Source organism: Glycine soja, chromosome 4 (assembly GCF_004193775.1).
Source record: "Glycine soja cultivar W05 chromosome 4, ASM419377v2, whole genome shotgun sequence".
Classification (NCBI taxonomy): Eukaryota; Viridiplantae; Streptophyta; class Magnoliopsida; order Fabales; family Fabaceae; genus Glycine; species Glycine soja.
The window spans coordinates 5,606,621-5,618,445 of NC_041005.1; the positions used below are offsets into that span (position 1 = coordinate 5,606,621).

Here is an 11,825-nt window from a genome sequence, read left to right on the forward strand (position 1 = left end):
AGGGAACAACAAAAAGTTGAGTGTTGTGACAGCTAACCACAGTTCAGAATGGGGGCAAATATGTTACTACATATTTCTGTTTGTTGATTTATTCATTTTTAAACAACCACTATGGCACTATGTCTACAAGTGAACTAAGAATTTCCAAATATAAAATCAACATAGTGAAAGTATTTAAAGAGACACAATATACATGTGTGTGTGAGCCTCCATATGGCTACAAGGACTTTTTATCCTACTGATCATAAGTGCTCAAGAAGCCACCAACAAAGCCTGTTCCATTGCAATTCCCGCATAACATCTCCTTCCTGCCTCTATAAAGAGGGGGCAAAAAAGATTGTATAAGTCATGAAATCCAATATAGAAAACAAAGGTTTTTATTACACCGTTGCCAAAATTCCCTCTTTCAAGAAGTCTTGCATTAAGAATTGAAATAACAAAAAAAGTTTTATCTTATCCGATTATCCCACTAGGTGGTTGTAGACTTGTAGTATGAATTCAAGAAGTGTAATTTTTTTAGAATACAACTAGAATAGAAAGTAGGGTTTTCTGTATCAGATAGAACACATAAATAAAATTATACAATAGAATGGAATGGTTTGTTTAGGTACCCGCAAAGCCAGCACGTGTCACCGGCTTTAAACTGTCCATTGAAAATATCAACAGAGTTCACCCCACTGCCTTTGCATTGAGAGCATAGAACAGCTCCTGTTAATCAAACATGACACAACAAAACCAAAATTTCAAATTGTAGATACTTTCTGTCGTTTTTGTCTTCTTCATCGTACGATGTAGAAGGTGTTTGAATAAGAGACATTCACTTCTCATATAAGTATATAACCACTGCCTACTTCAACTTGACAAAGCATGACACTTATGTGTTTTGGTTAGATCAGCATGTGTTCAACACCAGTTTGAAATTCACATTGCTTTTAATTTTATTTTTGTGCATTGAAAAGTTTAAAACCTCCGTTCAACGTCAAATCAACCTCCTTTCTGTAAAACCTCCAAACACAACCTTAACGTATCTAAAAGTGATGAAGAACAAAACCTCGTGATTAACACAAATACAAAAGGCATAGTCCAAAATCAATAATTTGCTTATACAGTTGCCGAAAAAGGAACAAGAAAAATTACTTTGCATCTACTAGCCACGTAAAATCAGAAGACAATTATCATTTCCATCACAATCAGCACAAATCACACTATTCGGTTTTGTATTTCGGTTGGTGTTTTGGTTGCCTTTTGCAGCCTACATGAATAGAAACAGATAACTACGTTAGCTAATACAAACACAACTACCTACCTCAAGAAAGACTTTTTTTTTAGGATAAGGAAGACACATTTTAAACTAGTTATGAGCATGTAAAAATGTACCTTTGCAATGACAAAGCGATATTTGGTAGCAATAGGGCCTTGAAACACATAATTGACTCCAATATGCTTTGGGTTTGTATTACTTTCTTTACCAATACCTAAGCATTATAAAGTTTGAAAACAAAGATAGCTTAGCACCAAACCACGAATATAATAAGATAGCACAACATACAAACACAGGCACACACAAGGCAGCACGTCAACCTGGTGCTGGTGTAGTTCTGGGAGAACTTAGGCACAGGACAGGGAACATTGGAAGATTTAAAGTATAATTAGACTATAATTTGTATAAGTTGGCTGAGTAATGAGAAATTGAAGTGGTGAGGATTAGATAATCTGGTGTGGTGTTCCACACTCAAATTGAGGGACGGAATAATGGATTGAGATATTAATCAGATTTTTTTCTATGGTAAGAACGAGGGTCATTTTTTAAAAAAAATTATGTCCAAGGCATTTTGTTATCTGGCATCATTTTCTGTCCCATAGGGCCCGCTTTGAATGCGATATGGTATCAAGCTTTAAAATTTGAAGCCCAGTTACCTTTAAATTTACAAGGGCATTCGACGGAAACTAACCAATAAACTGTTTAATTTCCCTATGAATATAGGGGCACTGCTACGCGCACCCACCAATTTTGCAAATTTTCCATTTTGTCCTTTCATAAAAGGATCCATATGAGACTTAAAGATCAACTTATCCGTATGAACTCTGATCCGTCCGTATAAGGCTTACAGATCAAGATCAGGTGATCCGTATAAGTCCAATCTAAAACTTTCAAGTTAGTAGCACAACGCTCTAACGAATTAAGCTAATAGATCAATTATGTTATAAAATAAATAATATTGTTATATATAACAGTAAACTTTCTTATATATATTTAATGCACATGTAAATTTAAATAATAAATTTTGTGACAATTAGTTTTGATATAACTCATACGAATTATTTAATCTGTTAATTTTTTATAAATAAAAAATATTTACTATTAAAAATTTTAATATGTTAATAAATTAAAAAAAAACATATTTTTGAAAAAAAAATTAAAAAAAACACTTACGGATTGCATGATCCGTATGAGTCATATGAATTAACTCATACGAATTACGTAATCCGTACAAGTCATACGAATTATGTATGGATTACATAATTCGTAAGAGGCATACGAATTATGTAATCTGTATAAGTTAATTTGTATAACTCATACGGATTACATGATCTGTAAGTGTTGTTTTTTTAATTTTTTTTCAAAAATATGTTTTTAATAGTAAATATTTTTTATTTATAAAAAAATATACAGATTAAATAATTTCTATGAGTTATATCAAAATTAATTGTCACAAAATTTATTATTTAAATTTACATGTGCATTAGATATACATTAGAAATTTTAGTGTTATGTATAACAATATTATTTATTTATAACATAATTGGCCTATTAGCTTAGTTGGTTAGAGTGTTGCGTTAATTCGTATCATTTTATGAAAGGGTAAAATGGAAAATTTGCCGCATTACAGTGCCCTGGATATAGAAGGCAAAACGGATTATCTGGACCAATGTGAGCCGACCCGATATGAGTTGGATGCTATAATGAACCCAGTCAAAAAAGCCCAAACCTAATTTGTACCTAAATGAAGTTTAAATCTAGTAAAAATCTGGTTTTTGTAGGCTTTCATTAGATGATGATTAGGTTAGACTAAAAAAACTAACTGCATTTAATTTGAGCTAAAAAAATATAAGTTCAAATCTTATATTTTATCGGACGAATTTAGATTGACCTAACTAATTCGGCTCATTTTGTCACCTGTCTATGATGTCTTGTGCAAATTTATTTCAACATAAACAATAGATGAAATGTATTTTTTATTCTATATTTTGGTTTAATATGATTTTAAAGATTAATTTTTTTTAGTTCGTCACTTCAAATATATCTATTTGATCCAAATGCTCTTTCTGTTAGTGCGCGCATCCATAACTCCTCTTACATTTTTATATAATTTTGTTGTTATAATTTTAAAAATATAAATTAAATAATTGAAATAATAATAAAATAACAGACTTAATATTATATATTTGCCTAAAATTTTAATTTAATTCTTAATTTTATTTTTAATTTCTTTGTTATTTATTGTTTTCATGTATTATTTGAACTATAATATAATTAGTAACTCAATAAAAATATCTAACTCAGTCGGTTAAGAAAAATGTATGAATTATTGTAATTTTTTTGGTATTTGTTTTTAATTTCTATGGATAAAAAATAACTTAATATATAATTTCTTTAAAAATATATAAGTAAATAAAAATTCTAAAAAAAGACGTGGTGGGTTGTCTATAGGTTTCCCTACACTACTCAATAAGTATGGCGATGAGTAATAAAATTTTAAAGTTAGTTCTTTAATTATGAATCTGCCCCATCTTTTTGTGGGACAATAAGGGGTATGGTCAAATCCATCCCTAACTCGTCATGTTATCATGCCTAGTTGTATTTCATATCTGATAAGTGTTATGCATGCATACGTTATTTGTATATTGAAATCACATAGGAATTATTTAACTTTCTTCTCTTTTATTGCTTATTTTGTGTTAAAACAACAAAACTTAACTTCTTCTTAGTTTTTATCTAGAATATGCTAAAGTTAATGATTTTATACTAAGTTTGGTTGTATTTTTGTAGAGATGTAACAGAGGTATAGAAGAGGATTGAAGAATTGAAGTAACATGCTCAATGCGGCATCCTTGCTTAGCGAGTCAGAACCGCTCAACCCAAGCAAGTCCACTCAGTGCAATAAGCTACATTGGAAAATAGTTGTCACGTGCAAGCGTGCTAAGTGTGCATCCTGCAATTTAGTGTGTGGCCACTTAATCTAGTTGGACATGTGCACTCAACGCAAGCATCGTGCTAAGCATACAAAAAAGTTTTGATTGGCCAATCAAGTGGTGAAGATATTTAAAAATAACGAAACATTAATTCATTCTGAAGAAACCACAAAACAAATAAGGAAGTTGAGGAAAGTAAAGAAGCCATAGTCATTGTTGAAGGAAATTCAATTTTCGAAGCTTTAGCTGATCCATTTCACTCAAATTCTCTTCCATTTTCTTCTATTTCATTCCACCTTTTATACTTGTAAGCTTTTCATGACAGTAAGAGGCTAAAACCACCTATTTGTTGGAAACTCTGCAAACCAAACTCTTTTTGATGTAATGATTCTAAACTATCTATTTAATATGATATTGATATTATTATTCTTTTCTATGCTTATTTACATGTTTGTGGTTTGATCATCCATTTTCATGTAAAGTTTTAGGATTTAGGCATTGGAAAATGTTTATATGCTAAAAACTTAGGAAAGACATCTAGGTGATATATGTCTAGGGATAGAGTTATATTATTTAATCTTTTTATGCATCTCTATTGTAATGCAAATTATTTAATATAATTTTTAAGGGATTAAGAGTGATATTAAGTTATTTAGACTCTTTCACTTGAAGGATCATGGTTAGAGTAGGTTAGTAGATGTAAGTAATAATCATATTCATGTTAAATAGAGAAAAATCAATTATGATTCTATCAAGAGTAGTTATAGTAAGTTGAGCCTCCAATACGTTGGATAACTCATCATCAACGTCATCTCACAACTCTAAGCGTTTGTTTTCTTACTCTTTCATGTTCCTTGCTTTGTAGTTAATTTACATTAATTCATATTTATAATTAATCAATGAATAAGATTCAATTTGATCCACAAATTACTTAAACATTAGGTATATATAACGTTTAGTACAAGCAAAATTTTTGTGGACTCAATACTTAGTCTTATCATTTTATTTCTATTTGTACGAATTGATATGCTTGCAAAGGAGTCAATAATATCATTCATGAATAGCATTTTACTTAAGATAAAATTGCATTTTCTGACATTTGGGATTCAATAACCTTGTATTTGCATTATTTTATTTCATTGTGGAACTAGCCACATAGAAGAAAGAAGTATAATGACCTCAAAGATTGAAACTAGAAGCATAAAGACACATGAAGAATAGAAGAAAAGTAGTGCCTAGCAAAAATGGTCACAACCATGATATTTTGTGTACGGGAAGATTTCTTTTAACTCGCCCATAATTTTCTTGATAGTAAAGATTACACTCATAAATGATACCAGACATTGTTATCTTATCATTTTGCATTTTAATTGTAATTTAGGCCCGAAACTTTTTATCATATTGTGTTTTTCAATAACATTTTACACTTAGGACTAAGCATTTTAGCTTTGATTAGCATACACCTTGAAGACATATTTGAGAGTCATCTTCAACTTTTTTTAAAGTTGTTATGCTTTCTTTTATTTTTTGTTTGCTTTTATGATTACAAGTATAATCTCTTCATTTTATGATAGAGGCTTAGTCATTGTATTGATGCTTAATTTAAGTATTTTTATGTTATGTTGACTTTTCTTCTATTATTTTTAATTATGCGACATGTTTGACCATCATTTTTCATAATTATAGACGCTTAAGAAAAACTTAAGAGATGAACCCAATTATTAAACCTATAAGAAAGGGCCTAAAAATTAAATCACAAAATAAGTTTAATCCTTCCATAATCAAATGAATTAACACAAAACTTTACAATATACACCATAAACAATAAATATACATTCTACCAAATAATAATATACAAATTTATAAACATTTAATATGAAAAAAAACAAGGCGGTGGCGGCTTTCTATAAAATGGCCTCGTGCCCTTGAACCCTATCGTCACTCGCTCATCCACTGGAGGTTTCGCTCTCTCAGTTTCTTTTCCCCAAATTGTTTTTCATCTAACAATTTACTTTGCAGAACCCTAACCCTAGCCCCTTCGCCTACCTTGTAACCTTCCTTTCGATCCTTCATCTCGCAGGTATTTCCATCTTCCAAAACCCTAGATTCCCTTCCTCTCATTCTCTCTCTAGGGCAAAACCCTAGCTCAATTTATCGGCTCTGTTTCCATAATACTTTGTTTCATGTTCTGATTTAGTTGATTCGGTGATTTGCAGACAATGGGTGAAACTAAGGACGAAGCATACGAGGAAGAGCTTCTCGATTACGAGGAGGAAGACGACAAGGCCCCCGACTCCGCCGGAGCTAAAGTCAACGGCGAAGCTACCAAGAAGTATGTGCACGATGTGTTGTTGTGTCAAGACATAATAAATCTACGATTTTGTAATGTTACTAATTTTTTTTTGTTTTTATCTTGCAGGGGCTATGTTGGAATTCACAGTTCGGGATTTAGGGACTTCCTTCTGAAGCCAGAGCTTCTTCGGGCTATTGTGGACTCGGGATTTGAGCATCCATCTGAAGGCAAACTATCTATTTATCTGAATCTTTTATTTAATTTGCAGTTGTTGCTCTTGGCCGTGGTTGCTGTTTGTGATGATTTTGAGGATTTTAGATTTGTAATGGTTATTGTAATTATTGTTTTGAAATATTTACTGGGTTTTTTCATCTGTAGTGAAATTGTTTGACGCCCTTTGTTTTCCGTTACCATACTTTGAAAATTTTGGATTTTGTGGGGTTTCAACTTTCAACAGAAGAGTTTGATACATGTTACATGTCTGTCTATCGTATCATCCTTATGTGATTTTCTAATTTTTATTTTTCAGGTAATACTTGTATCACAATCTTGTTTTGGAGAACTAAATTGCTTTGGTAACGCTTGAAAGCGTCAGAAAAAGGTTTATTTTACTTACACTCGGTTCCTTGGGCCCTGTTTTATTTGCTTCATCACCAGTGCAACATGAGTGCATACCTCAAGCAATTCTCGGGATGGATGTAATTTGTCAAGCAAAATCTGGGATGGGAAAGACTGCTGTTTTTGTTCTGTCGACTCTGCAGCAGATTGATCCTGTTCCTGGCCAAGTTTCTGCACTTGTTCTTTGTCATACAAGAGAATTAGCATACCAGGTACTCATGGGCGACTTGATACATTAAAGTTATGTATATTTGTATTCTAGTTGGTTCTGATTTAAGATTTGCAACATCTTTCATGCAGATATGCCATGAGTTCGAGAGGTTTAGCACCTACTTGCCAGATCTCAAGGTTGCTGTCTTTTATGGTGGGGTCAACATCAAAGTTCACAAGGATCTGCTGAAAAATGAGTGCCCTCATATTGTTGTTGGAACACCGGGAAGAATACTGGCATTGACCAGGGATAAGGACCTTTCTTTAAAGAATGTTAGACATTTCATATTGGATGAATGCGACAAGATGCTGGAATCATTGGGTATGTTTCATTGCTAAATAGTCACTACTGATTTGAATTTTACTTTTGATTTTTTTATAGTATGGTTTTAACTGTTCCTATCATGCCTCTGCAGATATGAGGAAAGATGTTCAAGACATTTTCAAGATGACTCCCCATGATAAGCAAGTTATGATGTTCTCAGCAACACTCAGCAAGGAAATTCGCCCAGTCTGCAAGAAATTTATGCAAGATGTAATGTCTCATGGCCAGTACTACTTGAAATTAGAAGTCTCTTTTTCATACTGCTCAAAATCTCTGAGAGTTATCTAGATATTTAGAATGCTGTGGTATCATCAATTTTTTTTCTTCTGATTGGGGTTTTGCTTGTATAGTGCCCTTTTATTCATACTTTTACTGAAACACCCAGCTGGTAGGGTGGAGTGTGAGGTGGGCTGGTGGCTGGAGAGATTGGGCTAGAAAGAAGCTTTGGATGGGATGCTTAAGTATTGGTCCTGTTTGTGGCTGTATGTATTTTTTTGTTCTCCTTTGGTTGATGTTGGAAGTTTGTTTCATCTCTAATAACATGGTGTGTGTCAGGTATGGGCTTTTTGCTAGGTTTGGTATTCATTTTCTTTAATTAGGGGGAAGGGTGTGAGGGCATTTTGGGTTTGTTTCTGCCATTTTTCTTAGGGCGTGAGTGTCAAGTGTCATGGCACTTGCTTGGCGTGACTAAAAAAAAGTTTCTGCAAGGAGACAAAACAGATGGACAAGAACTGTCGTTCAAGGGATCTGCATCCATCATTCATTTCGTTGTGGATTCCATTAGCTTGAGGAAGGACCCTAATATGATTTACTGTGAAATTTGTTCCTTTCAGCCTATGGAAATTTATGTTGATGATGAGGCCAAGTTGACACTTCACGGGCTTGTGCAGGTGGGTTTTTTTGCAATTTTTTAACTAAAGTTTCCTTCCTTCAAGATAATTTGTGATATGTATGGCTGGCTAACATTGTTGACTGACATGGCAGCACTACATCAAATTGAAAGAGGAGGAAAAGAATCGGAAGTTGAATGATCTTCTTGATGCACTGGACTTTAATCAAGTTGTGATCTTCGTGAAAAGTGTTAGCAGAGCAGCTGAGCTGGACAAACTACTTGTGGAGTGCAACTTTCCATCTATATGCATTCACTCTGGCATGTCCCAGGAAGAAAGGTTTGTTTTATAGATGTCAACGGATCATGAGGAACACAGTTTCCAGTCTTTTTTTCTATTGATGATTCAATTTTTTTTCTTGACTTATTTTGTTATGTTATTCGGTCTAAACTTCCAATCTAATAATATTAACTTTTATTGGAAAAATTATGTATATTTCATGTGGGATATGATGTGGTTTTAACGATACTTGAAATGGGTCTTGCTTTTTGCCGTGGACCTTAAATAAAAGGTAACAATGAACAGCATCTCTTTTCATTAAGAGGGTAACGTGTGTGTGCAGAGAAGTGTTGATGTTACCTTGCCCTAATCTTATGCATAGGACATGCCACTTTCTGCATTCAGTGTGTATGGATTGTATTTTGAGTGATTGAGAGAGGGAGGAGACTCTGTTAGGACCCGGGCCTGTGTATTCTTTGATGAGATTTTATATGCATTAAGAAAATAGCACATTTGTGTAATACTACGAAAGATTGATGAGTCTGTAAGTTGTGATTTTCTGAATGGAATTATTGGAGTAGCCGGATGAATTTGTCAATTATCACCATTAAAATGTCATACAAGGTGCTGCTTACTTGTTTTTTATTCTGATTGCACCGTTTATATATATTGCAGTGATGTGATTTGCGAATGATCATTACTTATGTATTTTGTAGGTTAAAGCGCTATAAAGGTTTCAAGGAGGGGCATACAAGGATTCTTGTTGCAACAGATTTGGTTGGAAGAGGGATTGATATTGAACGTGTCAACATTGTTATAAACTATGACATGCCTGATTCCGCAGACACATACTTGCACAGGGTCTGCTATTAGTTTCCTCTCAGTTAGTTTTTTTCTGTCAATAAAACCTAGTATAGGGTGGGCTGACTAATTTTGGAGGGATTGTGCACAGGTTGGTCGAGCTGGAAGATTTGGCACCAAAGGCCTTGCAATCACATTTGTTTCTTGTTCTACTGATGTCGATGTTCTCAACAATGTAGGGAATTAATTTTGTTAACTTTTTTTTAATGTTATACCCATTTGCATTTCTAATTTGTGTTTGATGGATTTCACAGGTTCAGTCTAGGTTTGAGGTGGATATAAAGCAGCTTCCTGAGCAGATTGATACCTCTACCTATAGTACGTATTTTTTCATCCATTAATACCTCTACCTATAGTTCATATAGAGTTTAATTAGTTGACTGAAAATTATAATTTAGAATTTTAATTTTGTTTCCAATTCTTCCAAAATTGAAATTGAATTAGAACTATAAATTCTATGTTTGTATTGTGTGCTTAGGACATATAATTGAATTTTAAATTGATTGAATACTGATGCATTATTAAAATTGATTATAGTCCTTATTAAAAAATGCATTTAATTATCAAATAACTGTTTAGAAATTATTTTTGTGCATTTCTATTGCTGAGTCTCATAATATTAGTTGAGCGCATAATTAGCAGTTTTTTTGGAGTGTTACATATAGGCTTAACCTGGTTTTGAAATGGCTTCCTATGATATTTATTGTGACATCACGATTGTTATTTTGAATTGGCTTCTAAGCATAAAAATTTATATCAATGTTTGCACTTGATTCATTGTTCTTCTTTGCAACTATTTATTTCTGAATTGCATGTGATGTATGTTTCATGTATATATGAAAACAATAATTTATTTTTAGTACTATGAAATACCGACATTTCTCGTCCATTAAAATTTTACTATTTTGCCGTCGTAAATCTATACCAATTTGTGTAAAGAATCTATATGCCAATTTCTGCATCTTCTGTTTTTTTTTTACTGTCGTGAGATTCTTTTCCTTCTCAGTGGTTTTTTTATCTCTTCTTTTTATAATATAATTCAGTTTACTGATACGCGAAACATTCTTCTGACTTCATCTCCTTTACATTTTGTGCAGTGCCATCGTAGATTTTTTTGGGAGCAATGTTAGATGCTTGGTGGCATGAGTAATAGTGACGCATGGTAATTTGAACGGTGCAGCTGGATGATTAACCGGTGCTGATAGACACCAGAGTCTGTCTACAGACTGCCATTTTACCATTGGATATTTATCGGTATTATTAGATAGCAGCAGTGTAATGGCTTATGCATTTATGTGGTTTCACTTACTGTATCCTGTGTGGCAGCTACGCTGTTTTCATGAACGTCATGTTTTGAGTTAGTCTTACTGCGACTTTGATACTTGATACTTCTGTTGAATTCGATACGTGGTCTTCGATTTAAATTTCATAGTTTTTACTTCTCAGTCTATTCTTTCATTTAGCTATGAATTAATTTTGGCTTAAATATTTTTTTCCTGTAATTTAGTATTTTTTATATTTGTTTTTGGAAAATGCTTTAAAAATGAAAAACAAAATATGTATTATTTATACAAGGGTGAAAATGAAAAAAATCTTAAAATGTAGGGATGAAAAAATGTATTTAAGCCATCAATTTGCAGCCAATTAGAAGAAAAAAAAAATGACTCTAAGCTAGATCAATTCATAGTTAAATGGGTTCTATTCTATGATCTCTATTTACAAGCCTTGGCACTCCGGCGTTCAATTATGGTTGTCGCTAGTAGTAGTAGTACGCATTGTCTGTAACTTCTTTGCAATAGAATCAATCTCATTGTAGGCTAAGACAACTGCGAAGCGCTGACCTCTTATAATTGATTGATAGCAGTGGCACTTCTTCACTTAGTTTGCCAAATAAATCCAAGCAAGAATGGAGTGCTGGAAAAGCATAAGGCTAAAGAAGCAGTTATAAGATGTTAGCGAATTGATGAATTTTTATTTGTTTTTAGATAACAAAATTATATTATGTATTTCTTATTATACAAAGGCTAAAGAAGCATCTATGAAATGTTTTTATTGATTTAAAACTCGGGGCGGGGGAAAATTTTACAAGATTAAATAAATCAGGATTTCTTAAAATTTGATACTTTTCCAAAACTATCCTTATTCAATTTTGAGGAAAAAATGGTAAAAATACCATGGATGTGTTTTTTTTTTATATAGAACTTCACTCTTTTAT

General features: G+C 32.7%; 2 protein-coding genes across 2 annotated transcripts; one reads left to right on the forward strand and one right to left on the reverse strand.

Moving 5' to 3' along the window:
* Positions 1–49: 49 nt before the first annotated feature.
* On the reverse strand, positions 50–1,774 carry LOC114408971. Its single transcript, XM_028372217.1, has 5 exons — positions 1,582–1,774; positions 1,378–1,475; positions 1,177–1,252; positions 612–708; positions 50–314 (listed from the first exon to the last, which is right to left on the reverse strand). Exons 1-5 carry the CDS (start codon positions 1,628–1,630, stop codon positions 236–238), a joined length of 399 nt encoding a protein of 132 aa, XP_028228018.1. The 5' UTR covers positions 1,631–1,774; the 3' UTR covers positions 50–235.
* Positions 1,775–6,116: 4,342 nt separating this feature from the next.
* LOC114408972 (DEAD-box ATP-dependent RNA helicase 56-like) lies at positions 6,117–11,055 on the forward strand. Its single transcript, XM_028372218.1, has 12 exons — positions 6,117–6,274; positions 6,411–6,526; positions 6,614–6,714; positions 7,145–7,317; positions 7,406–7,637; positions 7,732–7,850; positions 8,474–8,530; positions 8,625–8,809; positions 9,466–9,610; positions 9,702–9,785; positions 9,865–9,928; positions 10,708–11,055. The coding sequence occupies exons 2-12, from the start codon at positions 6,414–6,416 to the stop codon at positions 10,716–10,718; spliced, it is 1,284 nt and encodes a 427-aa protein (XP_028228019.1). The 5' UTR covers positions 6,117–6,274; positions 6,411–6,413; the 3' UTR covers positions 10,719–11,055.
* Positions 11,056–11,825: the final 770 nt, after the last annotated feature.